General features: G+C 36.8%; 1 protein-coding gene across 3 annotated transcripts in view; it reads left to right on the top strand.

Annotated features, from left to right (window-relative positions):
* Positions 1 to 19,176, top strand: part of ST8SIA1 (ST8 alpha-N-acetyl-neuraminide alpha-2,8-sialyltransferase 1) — a 174,702-nt gene that overhangs the window by 142,646 nt on the left and 12,880 nt on the right. Inside the window, exons 5-6 of one of the 3 annotated variants that reach the window (XM_032159802.2) lie at positions 12,329 to 12,369; positions 13,696 to 13,765. The exons of the other annotated variants lie outside the window; for them this stretch is intronic. Coding sequence (XP_032015693.1) covers positions 12,329 to 12,369; positions 13,696 to 13,739 — 85 coding nt within the window. The 3' untranslated portion in view covers positions 13,740 to 13,765. Of the gene's footprint in view, positions 1 to 12,328; positions 12,370 to 13,695; positions 13,766 to 19,176 lie in introns of those variants that run through there. 3 annotated transcript variants of the gene reach the window in all.

Here is a 19,176-nt window from a genome sequence, read left to right as displayed (position 1 = left end):
TAAAGAAACTAATTTTATTTATCAATCATAAATAAGTCAACGAGTACAGTGATTGCTTCCAAAGAAAACAAAAACCTGGAGATACAGTGTATACAGGTATATGTATATATGTATATGTGTATATATATATATATATATATGGTCTTTTTCTAGTTAACTGTCAATAAGATTACTTACACTTCTCTCACATAGAGTGCTACTTTTAATTAAAATATTATTGGTATTTCAAATGAATACTTTTTACTGCTAAAAATAATAAGTTCTTCAACGTCTTTTCTCTCACTTCTTTAAGTATTAGAGATTTTCTTTTTGGAAAATTAGAGATTTTCTAATGTAAATCCATTACCAAAATAAAAATACTCGAGTAGAGCAAAAGGTTACTGTCTACAGTTTTTCCCTCATGAGGCAGCTTTTCTTGCTGAACATATTTGGACCAAGCTTTCCAACTTAGCATATGATCTAGCACAACAATTCCCCTGGAGATTCTGAGGGATGATTTAACTGCCCTACCTCATTACAAGAAATTCCTTCAGTGTGATGTTAAAAGGTGTGGACTAGTGTGTTAAAATTAACCCAATAATAAAACAAGTTAAATAAGTTAAGTTTGTTTACTTAAGTTTGTTAAATGTTAATAAACTTTTTTTTGAAATTTATTCTTGATATAAATATATTTGGTTTCTTATCCTAATACATTGCAATTATAAGACGTACTATTAAGATTCCAATGTTCACTGTATTGTGCAGTTTTTTTAACTTTCTTTTCCATTTTTGGAAATGGGTGAAGAATGGTGGTATTAGCCATATTTTAGAGAGATAGGAGAATGACTGCTGTATATACATGTAACATATGCAATTCATTATTCAAAATACTTTTTAGGCTAGGCAGACAGTAACCGAGGACACATAGAAATGGAAGAAATTACTATTTGCCCTACATCTAATATAGGTATAAGCAAGGAAAAGGTTTATTTTAAAAGCTAATCCACTAACACTTGAATCACAAAGTGAAATGAAAATAGATGTTCTGTTTTCAACAACTGTAATATAATTAACTCTTAGGCTCTGTTTTTACTTAGCCACTGAATCAACTGTTTTGCAGTCTACTGTGGTTTGTTTGGAGCTGTTTGCAGCACATGATTTAAAGAATTGGAGGTGAAATGAAATGAGTGTATAATTTAGTCCTTGAAATTGAAGAGAGCAAGTGAGACATTTCTTCTCACCTCCTCTTCTTTGTTATTTTCTACACTTTGCTTTTTATCTCTTCGTCTTTATTCATTGTGGCAGATAAATAATGGGATGAGTGATAGGAAGGAAAATGATTTTTGTTCTTTTTCTCTTTTTGCATCTCAACCTCTTTAATCATACAAGTTTTTGATTGCCTAGTTTATCTTTGCTATTGTTTTTGGTAATACCTTTTTATTTACCTCCTCTTCCTGTTGTCCTTTTGCTTCCCATTCTACTGTTCTCTTTTTTCCCTTTCTTCTCCATCTGTCTTCACTCATCATTTTTTTTTTCCAGGTGATTATGTAAATTGGAAAGTTAGGGTAGTGGTATTGTTGGTGGGCAGGATAGGTATCTGAAATAACTGCATGCTTCTCCAAGGAGACTGGCGGCCTAGGAGGGAGCCATCTTGGTGCTAGGAGAGAATGAAAAATGGCTGAAGGGGATGCCCAGGGATGGACTTGAGATGCTACCTCCTGTTCTCCATAGCCTGCATGTGATATTTTGGGAATCATGACATTTCCACGCTTCCAATATGTAGAAAAGCACTAAAAGTACTGATGGAGCAAAAAGGGCTGAAGGCAGAGAAAAGGCAGGCATGGATTACTGGGACAACAGAAAAGGTTACAGACTTGAGTTCTGGTTGTCAGCTTGGTGTCCAGAAAAACCAGATGTACCAGCCATGCAGACACCACCAGTGCCAGGTCCCAAGGACAAACTCAGATCAACTTCACCACAATGGAGGCAGCATAAGGATCTACTATTTCCGTGAGGATCCTGGGAGGGAAAAATTAGCTCTGAAGGAGTTTTGCATTTTAAATGAATGAAATATTTGCCCCCAACACTATTTTTACTTTGAAAGACACTTAATTGCTTTTAATTGGCAAATTTAAGGGTTTTTCTTCTGCCATCAGTGAGGATGGGAACATCAGAGTAAGATGAAGGCAATTGCAGGGGGAAAAAAGTTAGACTTTTGCACATGTGAGTTGTGTATAAATTTTCAATTCTGCTATTAGGGGTGTGTATATGAAAGACAAAAATCAGTATGTTAATTGAGGTCAACTCTGAATGGTAGAATTGTTAGGTGGTTGTTTTCCTTCTCTCTTTCTCTCTTATTCAGTATACATTTATTAAACACTGTCCCTCTGCCAAACATACTCCTTTGTGCTTACCTTTATTTCTAAATTACTCTACAAATAAAATATTTGTTTTGCTTTTGTGAAGAGGAAGACATAATTCACTGTTATTTAAAAACAAATCTATCCTATTCACTCACTGTAGTATTTGAGTGCTCGTGTCTCACCATGTGAGTTGAAAACAAGGCCTTGGAGTTGACTATTCTGTTCCTCAGTATATGTTTTTGAGGTTAGTTAAATATAAGTTCCAAGGTTTGCAGGAATCATTTTGCTGGGCTTATATAGAGCTTAATTCCCATGCAAACTTTTTCATTCACTATTTTAGGCTATGTTGCGGTTACATACAAACCAGAACTCTGTTTTTATCTTCAGAAGTGGAGGACGTTTGTAGAGTGTTATGATACTCTGATACTCAAGTGATCTTACTGAAAATGGATTAAAAAGGTTTACGTGAAAGTCAAATCTGGTAGTTGGTTCTTTTTTAAATATAATGATTTCTCTATGTGGGTCAAGTTTTTATCACACTATATACAATGGAAATTCATTGCAGATGGGTCATGGACACCCTGGCATGATGTCTTATAGCAGCCTCCTAATGTAGTCATTGCCAGATGTAGATGGCAGGCACGTACCAGTGAGAAATTTCCATTTGCTTTCCCAGAATTAGTAAATACACTCTCTAGCAGCTTTAAAGATCCTGTAAATGACTTGTTCATGATAATTTCATTTTAAAAAATCCTCCATAACAAGATTCCCCGAATTAATTATCTTGTGGCTTGCAGTAGACAACAATCAACCTGCCAGGTCACCTAACCAAAGGCAAGGTGAGTGGAATATTAAGTCCTCTCTTGCTTCTTCAGATGTAGTCTGAGGCCTGGGAAATGGTTTCAAGTGCCCTCGCCTGCACCCTATCCTGGCTCTGAAGTGCAGCTGCTGCTCCTTTCCACTGCTGCATCCCAAGAGAAGGATCCCTGTCTTCACACCCTTCCCAGATTTTCAGTTTGAGTTTATGGCACAAAGGGAAATTCCAAATTACTTCTTAACTTTTAAATTGAAGGATAATCAAAGAGATTATACAGATATCCTGTCCATATAACCATAGAAATATAATAAAATTAAAACATAGTATAATTTACATTTGTGGTATATTATTTGGCAAGAACTTTTAATAAAATAATAATTGAATAATGAAATTCATCATTAATTAAATAAATGTGATACCTATAATAAATGTGTAATATATTAAAGCTTTCAATGCTAATGCAAATAGTTCTATCAGTTGTTTTAAATTAGAGTATAGGGAGGGCATAGCTAAGTTCTTTGTCATAAAATAAAGATGATACATTTTACAATATTTTGGTGGGATTCCATTCTCTTATAAAACTTTGCTTACATTTAGCTTGTTTCTTTTGGATTATAGAAAAGAAATTCTTTGATATTCCCTTTCTGCTCTGACAAAGAACATGAAATTCACCATTGTCACTGATCCCTGCACTTATTATTCCTTGTTATTTCTTTTTTATTTTATTTTATTTATTTTTTTGAGACCAAGTCTCACTCTGTTGCCCAGGCTAGAGTGCAGTGGTTCAATCTCAGCCCACTGCAACCTCCGCCTCCCAGGTTCAAGTGATTCTCCTGCCTCGGCCTCCTGAGTAGCTGGGATTACAGGCGCCTGCCACCAGGCCTGGCTACTTTTTGTATGTATGTATGTATGTATGTATGCATGTATGTATTTATTTTATTTTGAGACGGAGTCTCGCTCTGTCGCCCAGACTGGAGTGCAATGGCATGATCTCGGCCCACTGCAACCTCTGCCTCCCAGGTTCAAGCGATTCTTGTGTCTCAGCCAGCCTCCTGAGTAGCTGGGATTATGGGCGCCCGCCACCACGCCTGGCTAATTTTTGTATTTTTTGTAGAGACGGGGTTTTGCCATGTTGGTCAGGCTGGTCTGGAACTCCTGACCTCAAGTGATCCTCCCATCTTGGCCTCCCAAAGTGCTGGTTTTACAGGCACGAGCCACTGTGCCTGGTCTATTTTATTTTTTTGAGAGAGTCTCGCTGTGTCGCCCAGACTGGAGTGCTATGGCATAATCTCGGCCCACTGCAACATCTGCCTCCCAGGTTCAAGCAATTCTTGTGTCTCAGCCTCTCAAGTAGCTGGGATTATGGGCACCCACCACCACACCTGGCAAATTTTTGTATTTTTTGTAGAGACGGGATTTTGCCATGTTGGCCAGGCTGGTCTCAAACTCCTGGCCTCAAGTGATCTGCCCACCTCAGACTCCCAAAGTCCTGGGATTACAGGCATGAATCACTGGGCCTATTTCTTGTTATTTCTAAGTGTTCACTGACAGTTTGGAATGTCAGTCACATGTTTAAATTTTATTTCACAAAACAATGAGAAATGAGAAATGAACAGCTATTTACATTCATCTCACTATTCTGATAATGCCTATGTAAACAAATGCACAGCCGTACCAAGGCTAGGAAGTGGTTTTCTATTAATTTATAACTTGTGTCCTTGGAGATAATGCTTATTTCTTTGGAAGAGTTCTTTTAAGATTCAAATTTTCATCACTTGCTTTTTCAAAGAGGAGAGTAACGATGATGATGATAACGATGATGTGATGATGATGATGAAAGCTAGTAGTTGTAAGACATTATGTGCCAGGCACTATTCTAAGTGTGTTATACATATGAACTCATCTAGTCCTCACAACAGCACTATGAACTACATGCTATTATTATTTTTTTAAATGAGGAAACTGAGGCATAAAGAAATGAAGTAACCAGCTTAAGGTTGTGCAATTTGCTGTGGAAAAGGCGGAACATACAGGATTCTCAAAATACCTTCCCTAAAATTTGAAACCACATTTGAGATCATCGTCTATGAACATGGCAAAAATCAATGGGTTTTCCAAGATACAGTCTATTTTTAAAATATAAGGTGTTACTTTACGCCATCATCTCCATTTTTTTACTTAAATGGTGATAGTCTATAGATTAGAATATACTTCACTTAATATTGTGTCTCGAAATAATATCTGTTTTTAAATTTAGTATGGCCTTAATTTCATATAAAGAAACTTAAACAAATAAATTGCTATTCTGAGAACTTCAAAAGGGAGAGACCATAAGAGATGAACACCTATGGTCAAAACAACAGCAAGTACAATTTTATTTGTCCTGGAAAAAAATGAGATTTTTCTAAAAGATTCCTGATATTAAAAATGGTTGTGTGATTTGTGGAAAGTTTGATGTTTCTCAGAAATTACCATATTCTGTTTACAAGAAAATGAACTAGTACCTAATGAGAGATTTGTATTTAAGGGTGCTATTCAGTTCCTAATTACCCATTTTCTGGCTTCAGGCAGGAAAATAGCTTGCATAAAAGCCAGTGATAGAAAATGTTGCATGACAAATGTGAAGGCGATCGAAGTATCTCTTATGTTATCTTGGTATTCCTTTAAAAAGAAATAGCATATTTTGCTTTTCCTATAGCATATTTTGGTAAGAATTAAATGCACTTTGGGACAAAGATACAAAAATGCTTAGAAATTCACTCATTTCATTATGCATTTATTTGTTCAACAAATATTTATTAGATACTGCATTATGTCAGGCATAGCATTAGCCTTAGGGAACAGCAAGATAAAGGACATTAGTCTGAAGGAATTCAGTAAAGGAGATCTAAAAATTAAGATACAAAGACATGGCAAGTTGACAAGTACCTTGATAAAAATAAAGTGATAAGAGAACACAAAGTTAGATACCTAATCCAGGCTCAGGGTCATGGAAAACTTTTTATAGTAGATGCCATGAATTGAGTCCTGAAAGATTAGTAGGAATTAGCAGGGCAAAGGGGACATTCACTTTAGACAGAACAAGTAGCATGTGCAACAGCTTAGAGGCTTCAGCGAGCATGACCCTTTTGATAAACACCAAGTAATTGGGCAGGGCAAGGGCAGGGAGTGCTGACGAGCAGTGGCAAGAAAAGAGGCTGAAGGTGTGGGCAGGGATTATATCATGCTTAGACTTTATCTGAAGATGAGGAGAAGTCCTTGAAGAATGCCCCCTTGACAGGAAGTGACATGGTCAAATTGGACTTGGGACAATTACTTGGGGAGGATTGAGAATTATGCATTAGAGACTGAGCTGTTAAAATAATACGAAGGAGGCTTGAAGGTAACTTGAAATTAAATTGTGGTACTGAGGATATGCATTAGTTAGGGTTGGCCAACTGCCATGATAAACTACCCCAAACCTTCATGACGTAATACAGCAAAGCCTTCTTTCTCATCCAGATACAATTTGAGGGTGCACAGAAAAGGGGAATGGTTCTATCCTACACTGTCATTTATGGACCCCAAATTATTCCATCTCTGGTTCCACCATTCCCTTAGGGCTATAGAATCCTTGAATAGATCCTGTTGTTGCTGAAAGGATTCTGTTGTTGCTGACAGAGGAAACAACTGTCTTTGACTTGCATAATGGCCATTTTATGTGGCTCAGCCTGTAACACTGTAATAGGTAGGGAGGTGGAAAGGTAAACTTAAGAGATGCTATGAAAATGGAACTTAGTGGCCAACTGGATGTAGAAGTTGCAGAAAAGGGAAGAATATATGTTTTTAGTTTGGTTGAGTCACTGGTGGATGGTTGTGCAATCTTTTCATGCAAGGAATATGGTTGTCACAATGGATATTGGAGGAAAGATGTGAGTTTGAGATGCTTCCCACAGATCTCCACAGGGCTGACTCCCTAACTTTCTTTGAACCTGTGTTAAAATGTCACCCTAAACAAAACAGCAACACTCTCACTCTCTCTTTTCTTATTATCCCACTTTATTCTCTTCATAGCTCTTCCCACATATTGTTCATTTTTCGGTTTACTGGTTGTCTCTTCTTACTTGAATGAAAGCTCCATGACAGCAGAGACTTTGCCAGTATTGTTCATTACTACATCCCTCAGTGCATAGAACAGCACCTGGCACATGATAGGTACTCAATAAATAATTGCTAGGAGTGTGAATGAATCCAAATGGAAATGGTCAGTGGAATGAGGCTTTCCAGAGAGTATGGGTGACACGAGAGAAGAAATCAGTCATTGAGAGAAGGAAAGAGATTGGGAAGTACCTAGAGAAAGATGCACTTTTGAGCAAATTTTTGTTTGTTATGTTGGTTTTCAGTTGGGGGAGACTTGGGAAAGAGTATATATGGAGGAAGGGGCGAATGACGTGGAGTAGGCAAAGAGAATGATGTGGACCAGGTCCTGCAGAAGGTGAGAAGGAACCCAGACTACCGGGGAATGAATTCACAGGACAGGAGGGCTATGTCTTCTACTCAGGGAAAAGCTACACAGTATAATTCAGAGCATAGAATCAAGTGTCAGGCTGATCTGAGTTGGAAGCCAGAGTCTACTACATTCTTGCTATGAAATTTTGCTAGAATACTTAACTGCCCTGATCCTTAATTTTCTCAACAGCAGAAAAGGGATAATGCCTTCCTCATAGAGTTACTGCAAGGCTTAAATGACATGAAATGCATTAAGCAAGAATCTTGTGATGGAATTTGTTGATTATTTCTGTAATTTAATTATAGATCTTTTGACTTTTATCTCAAATTATTACTAGTGTCATAAATAAACAAGAGGCCCTATCTATTATATGTTTTTTTTGGTTTCATTTGCTCCAAAAGGATTTGGGATTTCACATCCTTTGGAATTTTGAATAAGTTTTGAGGGTTAACATCAAACTTGTTGCCAACAGGCCAAGTCTGGCCTGCAGAGTTATTTCACTTGGTTATAACTTTTTTTTTCTTTTTAATTCGAAATCCTTAAATGGGACATGCAACAATCCATTTCCAGTTCTACTCCCTCTTGTCTTTTGCCTGGACTCTTCATATATTTTCCTAATTTACTTGGCCTTTGTAGACAACCCATGATCTAGACTGATTTCTACTATGAATCAATTTCATAGTAATTTCTACTATTGATAATTCTACTATAAAATATCTCATACCTTTAATGACTCTCATATTGCAAAATCCCCACACACCACTTTCTGTCTTTATTTTATTGATCTCTCCTCAGCATTTGCCACTGTTGATAAACTTTTGAAACTCTTTTTTCTTCTATTTTCTGTCACCTTCCTTTTTCATCTACTCTTTGCTGCAGCTCTGTCTTCTTTGCCCACCATTTAAGTGCAATAATTTGTCAGTGTTTTTATTTTAGCTCACTGTTCTTCTTGTTGGCTCATGTCTGTGGCTCAACATGTCCAAATTTGGATAATAGTCTTTCTTTTCAAACCATTTTCTCCTATTGTGTTACATATCACAATGAAAGCAGTCACCGGAAATCCAAGCCATTCAGTCTCCCAAACTGAAACCACTTTCACATCTAGAAATAATAAATATTCAACAACTGGCATAGTGCAGACATTAAATAAGACTGGACAGTGCCCTGTACACCTCACTGTTGCTTCCCAGCTAAAGATCAGCCCTCCATACTCAGTTACCAAAGCCAGCTCCTACTGCCTCTGTGGTAACATCATTTTACCATGGACTATTCACATGCTAATGTGTTTTCGTTTTCCTTGTAGGTAAATGAAAATTCCTTGAGTGGAATAGATCCTTCCTTTTTTCTGTCCTGTGCATCAAGCTAGCTGCACCTCTAGCTGCTCCCAAGGCTCTGAACTTTACCCTATTAAATTGTTTGCATTTCCCCAGGCACCACCTGCTCTTACCACATGCCCTTGCCCATGCTGGTCTTTCAGCAAAGAGCGCTCTTCTCCTTCAACTCCGTTTGCGTAGCTACTTTTTACTCATTCTTCAAAATTCATTTCAGATATATGCATATCTGAAAGGCCTGCCCTAACTTTCTTCTCTCTTAGCAACATCCCCAGTCTAGGTTTGGAACCCCCATGCTGCAAGTATTTTAAAAGCTTGCATTTGTAAGTCATATTATATTATTGTTATAGCCCAACAAATTCTTCTTGCCTGCTGCACAGAAAAAGCAAATACATGGAAACATCAGGTATTATAGTAGAGAAAGAATTTAATCATTGTGGGGTGTGAAGCAAGTAGGATGGGAGATATTTCTCAAATTCACTTCCTTGAGAACTCAGAGGCTGGGGTTTTTAAGGATAATTTAGTGGGCAGGGGGCCAGGGAATGGGTACGGCTGATTGGTTGGGGATGAAATCACAGGGATGTTGAAACTATCTTCATGTCCCTAGTCAGTTTCTGGCTGGCAGGGGTGGATAACAGGACCTGTGGACCTGTCGAGTCAGTACTTTGGTATGGGTCATGGATTCAGGTGGCATGAGTTGGTCTGCCTGAATGCAAAAGTCTGAAAATGATCTCAAAGACCAGTCTTAGGTTTTACAATAGTGAGGAATATACAGGAGCAATTGGGAAAGTTACAAATCTTGTGACTTCGGGCTATATGATTCCTGAGCAGTGAGCAGTTATAGAAAAGCAATCTAGGGAACAATGGCTGGTTATTGTTTAACTATGCCTACCTCTTAGCAGAATTGAGGCCCCACTATAGTCTTACAAAGATGGTGTCAGTCCCCAGAGATCAGTTTGGGAAAGGGACTATTATCATCCTTGCTTCAAAGTTAAACTGTAAGCTAAATTCTTCCTATAGTTAGCTTAACCTATGCTCAGGCATGAGCAAGGGCAGTTAGCTTGTGAGGTGAAGAGCAAGATGGAGTCAGTTTATGTTAGATTTCTTTCACTGTTACAATTTTTTTTAAAGGCAGTTCATGTCTTATCTATCAATGGAATAGCTTGACACAGAATGTTCATTGCAATCTGGTAAAATACTTTCCTGTGGAAGAAACACACCCATAAAATGAGAAGGTATGGAGGAAGAAAGTATTGTAAATCAACATAAAATTAACATTCATTGACAGAAGGAAAGGAAGTAACAGCTGGGTAAACAAACAGCTGCTCAAAGAGACAGAAAAATGACAGTAAGCAGCAATGAACATGGAAAATGGTCCCCAAGTATTAGAAAAGCAAGTAAATAATATGAGGAAATGAATTAACCCATTGGAAAATTGCTGAAGCATTTGAAGAAGAAGTGAATAAAGGAAGTGTTCAAATTAAAGTTATTATACAGAAAAAAATAGAATAAATATTGTGTGTAAAAGAAGTGGACTTTTAAAATGCAATATGCTTAGGAGATAAATTAACTTGAAAATTTATATGACTTATTTTTTATAAATGTGTTTTATACTGCACAGACATTATAATAATATTAAAATATCAAAAGAATAAAAGTATGCCATAATCCTCACTTATCATTGTGTTGAAAATAGTAAATTAGGGCCGGGTGCGGTGGCTCATGCCTGTAATCCCAGCACTTTGGGAGGCCGAGGTGCGTGGGTCACCTGCAGTCAGGAGTTCGAGATCAGCCTGGCCAACTTGGCGAAACCCTGTCTCTACTAAAAATACAAAATTAGCTGGGCATGGTGGCAGGCACCTGAAGTCCCAGCTACTCGGGAGGCTGATGCAGGAGAATCATTTGAACCCAGGAGGTGGAGGTTGCAGTGAACCGAGATCACACCACTGCACTCCGGTCTGGGCGACAGAGCGAGCAAGATGCCATCTCACAAAAAAGAAAAACGAAAATAGTACATTAGAAAAACACAACTGGTTTACTTTGCGTTTATAGGATTACTAAATAGCCTAACCTTTTAAAAGGACATATTTAATAACACAAGTAACATACATATATTCACCTTCTAAAAAATTAAAAGCATTACAGATAAGGCTTTGACCCTATGAAATACATATTTGATCTTCAACCTATTTTGTCACATACAACCCCTAAAATCCTTAGAATCTCCACAAGGTGATGTATTTTGTAAGCTAATGATTAGCCAACCATTAGCATGCAATCATGGTTGACAACTGCTAGGTAGCTTCAGGCTGGGAGCTGATCACAGGAAAGACCAAGGCATGATTAGAGGATTGAGCCTTTTAGCCCCACCCCCCAGTCTCCAGGGAGGAGAGAGGGGCTGAAGGTTGAGGTGATCACCAGTGGCCAGTGGTTCAATCAATCATGGCTATGTAATGAAGCTTCCATAAAAACCTAACAGGACAGGGTTTGGAGAGCTTCTGGATAGCTGAACATGTGAAAGTTCCTGGAGGGTTGCACACTCCTTCCTCCATACATTGCCCTATGCATCTCTCCCTCTGTATCCTTTGTAATATTAAAAGGAAAACTTTAGACAAATTAAATTTAACAGAGTTTAACTGAGCAAAGACTCATGAATCAGGCAGCCCCTAGAATCAGAAGTGGTTCAGAGAAACTCCATGCTGCTGTGTTTTCTGAGAGAATTTATGGACAGAAAAAAGAAAGGGACATGCAGAAAGTGGAACTGAGGTACAGAAACAGCATGATTGGTTACAGCTTGGTGTTTGTCTTACTTGAACACAGCTGGAACGATTGGCCACCTTTGGCTGAAACTTGGTGATTGGTACAAGAGTAGGTTATGGTCTGTTTACACATCCTGTTAAGTTACAGTTCACTATGTATAGAGAAATCTTTAGGCTGAACCTAAAATATGTAAAGAGGCAGCTTTAGACTAAACTTAATTTGACAGTAATATTATTTATAATAAACCAGTAAATGTGAATGTTTGCCTGAGATTTGTGAGTTACTTTAGCAAATTAATCTAACATGAAGAAGGGATTGCAGGAACCTCAGCGTGAAGCCAGCTGGTCAGAAGTTCTGGAGGCCCAGACTTGCAACTGATGTCTAAGGGGTTGAGGGATCTGATGCTATCTTTAGGTAGGTAGTGTTGGAATTGAAGTGGAGGACCCCCAGCTGATGTCTGCTGTAAAACTGATTGCTTGTTTGATGTGTGGGGGAAAAAACCCATATATAGGTCACAGAAGTTTTCTGTGTTGATTAGTGTTCAGTGAGAGAACAGAAAAATCACTTTGAATTTGTTTTTCCTACACAGAGACCCTTACTGCTACCTCCATACCACTGCTATCCCTGGAGGTAACCATCTTTTTTTGGCTTTATGTGTATCCTTTCAACATTTTCCCATGCACTTACATATGTATATGTAACTATAGACAATTTCTATCTTTATCTTTTATGATATGTATATATGATAATCCACTATACAAATTGCAGTAGTAATTCTGCAACTTCTTCATGTTTCTATATAACATTTGTCTTGGAAATATTTCCATTTCAATGTAAATTAGAGTTATGTCATTTAAAAAAATTGCCATGTATCATAATATGGATATAACATAATTTATTTGGCATTCTGTTAGTGATGGCATTTAGGAGGTTTCTAATTTCCTGCATCCTCCAGCAGACATTCTTGGATATTTACTTAGTGCCACGTGCCAGGCACCCTTCTTGGTTCAGAGGATTTACTAGTAAACAAAATAATACTTCTTGTGGACATGTAAGAGGAGACAAATAAAAATGAAGACATGTATATGTAATAAAATATTATGTACGATAGAAGAAATACAGCAGAGACAGTAAAGATGTATATATAAAATACATCTAAGAAAGAAAATACAAAAAAATACAACAAAGATGTTGTAAAAAACATACAGAAAGAAAACAAAGATGAGAGAGTAGGTGGCAGTAAAGGCTTCAATGAGGAGCTTTCATTTGAGCCAAGACCTAAAAGAAGTGATGGATGGTGCCCTGCAAATATCAAAGGCACCAGCTGAGAACTGGAAATGCAGGGTCAGTAGGTGTGCATATTTGAAATGCAAAATCACTTTCCAAGCTGTCAGTGGCAATTCATACTCCCATTTGAAGCCTAAAAGTGTACTGTTTCTGACAGGTTTCTTTCTTATTATCAATTTCCTTAATTTGTACCAGTCAGATGTGTGGAAAACTGTTAGTTTGCTATAGTTTTGTTGTAACTTGAATGCTAGTGAGGTTGTGCTTATTTTAATATGCATATTAGCCCTTTGAATTTCCTCATCTCAGACTTGGCAGTTCTACGTTGTTGTTCATTTACCCATTGTGATATTTACATGCTTGTTATTAATTTTTATGGTTTGTGTCCTGGATACTACCGTCTTGTTATATTGTGCTATTTGCTGTATTTGTTATTGATTTTTATCATTTGTATCCTGGATACTAATCTCTTGTCATGTATGTTGTAAATATTTTCATCCCAATCTGCTGCTTGTCTCTTTAAAAATATGTTTGTGGAAGACTTTCATTTTAAAGCAGTCATGTTTAACTATCTTTTACGGATTTTGCTAAGGAATTGCCTCATGTTTACATTGTCTTTTGTGTCCTAAAGGTCTTAAAGATATTTTCTCATATTTTCTTTTAATTTTATAGTATATGATTATTCCATCTGGAGCTTAATTTTTGGGACAATATGAGGTAGTAATTTATCTTATTTTCTATTATTGGCTAGCCAGTAGATCCAGTACAATGTATGGAATAGTAGACTTTTATGAATTGGTTTGAAATATTACTTTTAGCATAAAGGAAATCTCCAAAAATGCTTAGGTACATTTTTAGACTCATTCTCCTGTTTCATCATACATGGTTTATTCTTGTGTGAGTTCCATAGTGTTTTTATTACTATAGTTTTATAATCAGTTTTGACATTGGTAAGTTAAGTTTTCTCTGTTATTCTTTTTTCCAAAATTATTGTCAGTATACATACTAATTTATACCTCTCATACAATGTTTAGAATTATCTTATCAAATTTTACTTTAAAATAATGTTGGGATTTTTGTTGAGATTGCATTTGAACCTACAAATTTATTTGGGGAGACATCTTTCAATATTCATTATTGTCCCCATAAAAATGTTGTATTTAGTTTTAGGCTTATTTCAAAGTGTTTGAGGGCTTTGTTACTATTAACAATGAAATTTTTGTTTTATTGTATTATTTTAATATATGATTCCTGCTGTATAGGGAAGCTAAGACTCTCTTGGTTCCAATAAACATTTTTTTCAGTTAATTCTTTTGTATATTCTAGATAGGTAATTATAACATCTTCAAATATTGACAGATTTCCCCTTATATACATAATTGAAATATGTTTTAAAAGTTTTTTCTAGTGCAGTGTGTGTGTATTTTTATGTTGTTGACTTCTCATTTTTTTACATTTTTGATCAGACAGTGTGACCCATATGATGATAATTGTTTTATTATTGATTTTGCTTTTGTAACATAATGTGTGGCCATTTTTAGAAATTTGGTTTTTTTTTTTTTTTTTTGTGAGACAGAGCCTTGTACTGTTGACCAGGCTGGAGTGCAATGGCGCGATCTTGGCTCACTGCAACCTCCACCTCCTGGGTTCAAGCAATTCTTCTGCCTCAGCCTCCCGAGCTGGGATTACAGGCACCTGCCACTATGCCCAGCTAATTTTTGCATTTTTAGTAGAGATGGAGTTTCACCATATTGGTCAGGCTGGTCTCGAACTCCTGACCTCATGATCTGTCTACACTGGCCTCCCAAAGTGCTAGGATTACAGGCATGAGCCACTGCGCCTGGCTAGAAATTTTGTATTTTATGTGTTTTAAATAATATATTTTAAAATTGAAAATGCACTATGATTGTGGACTTGTGAATTTCTATCTATAGTTTTTATTGGTTTATGCTATATATTTTTTAAAAGCTATAATGTTAGGTATTTAAAGTTTCTTGACTACTATTATTTTGGTAGTCTTGTGAACTTGGTCAATATAAATTGTTTTATCTTTTTTATAATTTTAAACATTAAATTTCTGTTTTTACCAAAATAATACACATACATGGAAAAATTAACTCATATGACAAAGCTCAAAATGAAAAGCAGCAATCTCTTGTCTCAGATGCTGCCCCCCCCACTCCCCCAAGTTATGTTCCAAGAAATCTATACCTTTCAACTTCCTCAGCTGATTTTTTTCTTGTCACATGTGAAAACAACATGCTTAATTACAATTCTAAAATTTCAACTTGTCTATCGATTTCTTGTGGAAAAGTAGACTGAGTTCTCTTCATGTGCTCCTCACAGCACAGCTGTCTACCCTATACACTTATACTTTCTTGACCTCTCAATCTAGACATATCACAATCAAATCAATAGTCAGTGTCTACCTGAGTGTAGTTCACATCTGAGATAGAAAGTTTATTACAGGAATTGATAGCCTGTTCACATTTAAATTTTCTCCCAGAGTGCATAAAGCCCTTCCATGCAGCAGTCGCGAATCCATCTCTGGAATCCTTTGAAAGTGCAGCTCTTCCATCCCTGCTGCACATTGGTCTGTCTGGGGCACTGTTTGTTTCTGTTGAGACATTCATCTGGAGCTGTATTTTTCTCTTTCTTGAACCTGATTGATGGCTTTCTAGGCCTACTGTATAGCTATTTTTCTGGAGCTTTCCTTTACCCAAATCCATCATTTGTTATATTTTTTAAATTGCCAGCAGCACTTTCTTATTACCTAAATGCTTTTTCTTTTTATATCATCCTAGTCCAGATGTGGTAGCCTTGAACATGAGTAAACAAACTAATTATAGATGTTTAAGAGTTTTCCTCTGCCCCTTGAATGATTTTGGTTTCCTCTGAGTCCCTCTGCTCTGACTCTTGTGTTGGACACTATCCATCAGTGTCTTCTGAGCTTGGCTGTGTGTTCTTGTTTGGTGACTGGAAGCTCTGTGCAGGGACTGCACCTGTCAACAGGTGGGTTGTACTCTGGGTTGAGAAGGTGGCAACGTTGCTTTCTCTTGGGCAGTTCCCAAATGTTACTGCTCGTAGGTCTTCTCCTTGGGCTACTCAGTGTCAGTATTCCACTTGGGAACTACAAGCCTGACTGCTGATATTGTATGAGTTGAGAATTCCATTTCCCTGGGCTGAGCCAGCTTTCTGGACACATACCCACTCTTCCTACCTGGAAACTGACGCCTTCTTCCACATACACGGTGATAATTGAACGGTGCGGGATTTTAGAGTTCAGCCCACCTGGGTATCTCTGCTACCCCATAATCTGAACAATAACCTTGCTGATTGCTGTTAGACACCACTTTCCCTAGTATCTCCTGCCTCCAGGCATAGGGCACTGCTACTGCTGCCTTTTAGAGGAATGCCCAACAAGTTACTTCATGCTCTCATTTCCTTTGGTAAACTGTGTTTTTTTGAGGTAACCTAGATTCAGGATCCACTGAGGTTTGCTTTCTTTTTTATTTTCAGAATGGAGATAGATTTTTAAAAACTTATTTTCTCCTATTTCTAGAGATTTGTCATAGGAGGTGAGAACTTTATTCACCCTTTATTGTGTTCCTTTCTATTCTATTAATATTCCTTTTTGTATTCAGTTTGCATCTTTAACTGTAACCGAATGCTTTAACGTTTTTAATTGAAATTCCTTCAAGATTAATTGTCCATTTTCATATCAATGTATCAATATATTCAGACTCTACAATTTATCGATACCAATTTATGTTTGTCATATTTGCTGTAAATATTTCTTGGAGTAATACCCTTTTTGCTTTAGTTATCTTATTCTTCATGGTAATGAAATTTTACATCATGACATAATCAATTTTGTTAATATTTTCCTTTGTTGAAAATATATTTTGCAAATGTCTGATAAGTTCATGGTTTTTTTTTAGAGTTTTTGTAACATAGATTTTATTTATTTATTTATTGAGATGGTTGCCCAGGCTGGTCTCGAACTCCTGGCCTCAAGTGATCCTCCCACCTCAGCTGCCTAAAGTGCTAGGATTGTAGACTTGAGTCACTGTGCCGGCTAGATTTTAAATATCTGTCTTACTTATCTTAAAATTATTTAGTAATTGTCTCGTGAAGTATGAATCTGTTCCCTCTCAGATTTCCAAATTGTTAGCTAACTATCTCAATATTGTTTATTAAGTAATTTTAAAAATCTTATTGGTTTTGTCCCCATTATCACATATTCAATTCCTTTATAAAATGTACTATACTTTTGTCCTTTCCACGCTGTTTTTGTTTTTCCTTTTATGCTCATATTGATTATAAATTAATCATTTATATTTTAATAATTCATGGACTGATCTGCATTTTTATTCTTAACTCATAGGCTGGTCTGATTTCTTTTTTTATTTTTAAAAATTATTGTTTAGTAGTTTTCTATTCATATACTACACAAATATTCTGAGCTAGGTTATAAAAATTAAAGGATGAATAGCACTTCTCCTTTGTTTTCAAGGAGTACATAGTCTTAGAGAGTATGAGCAATTATTATTCAAGAATTCAAAGAAGACTTTTGAAAGCTTAAGTTGGAAGGAAGGAATAAGCCTAATAAAGGAAAGCTTAAGTTGGGTCTTGATTTATAGGCACAACTTCACCAGGGCAACGACTAGATCAGCAAAAATGAATCTGTATATGCAATAAAAATTGTGGACAGGTACACACACAGGGATGGCTGGAGCATAGGGTGAGGACATGAGGAGTAACTGAGTATGAGGCTGGAGAGACAAACTGGAGCACTCCTCTTTTCTAATTCCAGCTTAATTTTGTAATAATGTAATAAAATTCAATACCAACCCCATTAAACTCTTGATCAGGATAATATTAAGCATATTCAGTATACCATAACAATTATTGAATTGAATCGAATTCTTAAATAATAATGTCATTTGCCGCAGAATGGGAGAGGTAAAAATAATAACAGTGTCAATAAAATTAGGACTATAGTAAATTCAAGCTGTGTGTTCCTTTTCAAAGTGAAAACACAGAAAGAGAAAACTACTCCCTTCAAGACTAATCAGTTGGCTTTAAGACAGAAACACAAAATCAATCATCTTTACTTTATTGAAGCAGTGTGTAATTCTCTGCTAGTATGTAGTCCACTACAGAGACAGGGATGAGTTCCATCAGCCAGCAGGGCCCTGTGAAATTGGATCCATTCTGTACAGGAATAAGGAGGGAATGGAAGCAAGCAGGGAAAGCAATAGAGGCATCCTAACTGCTCTAGAAGGTTGATGGTGAAATGACAGAATGAGAATGTAGCACTGGGAACAGTGTGACCATATTAAGAAGAGTTTTTTAAAGTTCTAACCTGCTTGTTGTAATCATTTCACAATGTATGTGTGTATCAAAACACCACATTACACACCTTAAATATACACGATTTTTATTTGTAAAATATACTTTAGTAAAGTTGAAGGGGAAAGTTCTAACCATATTTAGAAGACAGAGGAAACAATTCAGTTGAGATGGAGAGGTTGAATTTTTTTTAAAAGAGGAGAGACCCACTTTGGAACATGAGTTCTTTAGGATATGTGAAACAGCTTGTCTCAAGATACAGAGGGGAAGATGGAGCACTTCTTAGAATGGCAGCAAGGATGTCATTAGAAGATGTAAAGAAAAAGGTGGTGAGGGATGGATGCAGAAAGCCAGACAGCTTACACTGATGCTTTGATCTTCTAAATAAGTATGTCCCACCTGTGTCAGATTACCCAGGAGTACTGGGTAAAAATTCAGCCCCTAGATCACTCTCATCAGAACCCAGGAAGCTGTGATATTAGTGAACTCTCTGGGTTATTCTAACTAAAGTGTGAGAACCAATGGCTCAAATGGAGTAGTAGGTTATCTGCACAGTGTGTCTATATGATTGGGAAAGCATTCGTGTTTTAGGAAGAGGGTGGAAGATATGGGTGGGCAATGGAAGGAAGAAAAGAATTGCTGAGCAGAGCCCATTTGGAAGTTGGGAAGCAGGAATTTGTATTGGAGAGGCTGGCCCAGCTCCAGATATGGTTGAATGTGCTTCCATGGCTTCTTCTAAGTTAAAGTGAATCTACCTAAAGACCCTGTTATTACTTCTGTATCAGGGCCCAGGGAAAA

Source organism: Hylobates moloch, unplaced genomic scaffold (assembly GCF_009828535.3).
Source record: "Hylobates moloch isolate HMO894 unplaced genomic scaffold, HMol_V3 SCAFFOLD_8, whole genome shotgun sequence".
Classification (NCBI taxonomy): Eukaryota; Metazoa; Chordata; class Mammalia; order Primates; family Hylobatidae; genus Hylobates; species Hylobates moloch.
Note: the sequence above shows the minus strand (reverse complement) of the source record. Positions and strands in the feature narration are given on the sequence as shown.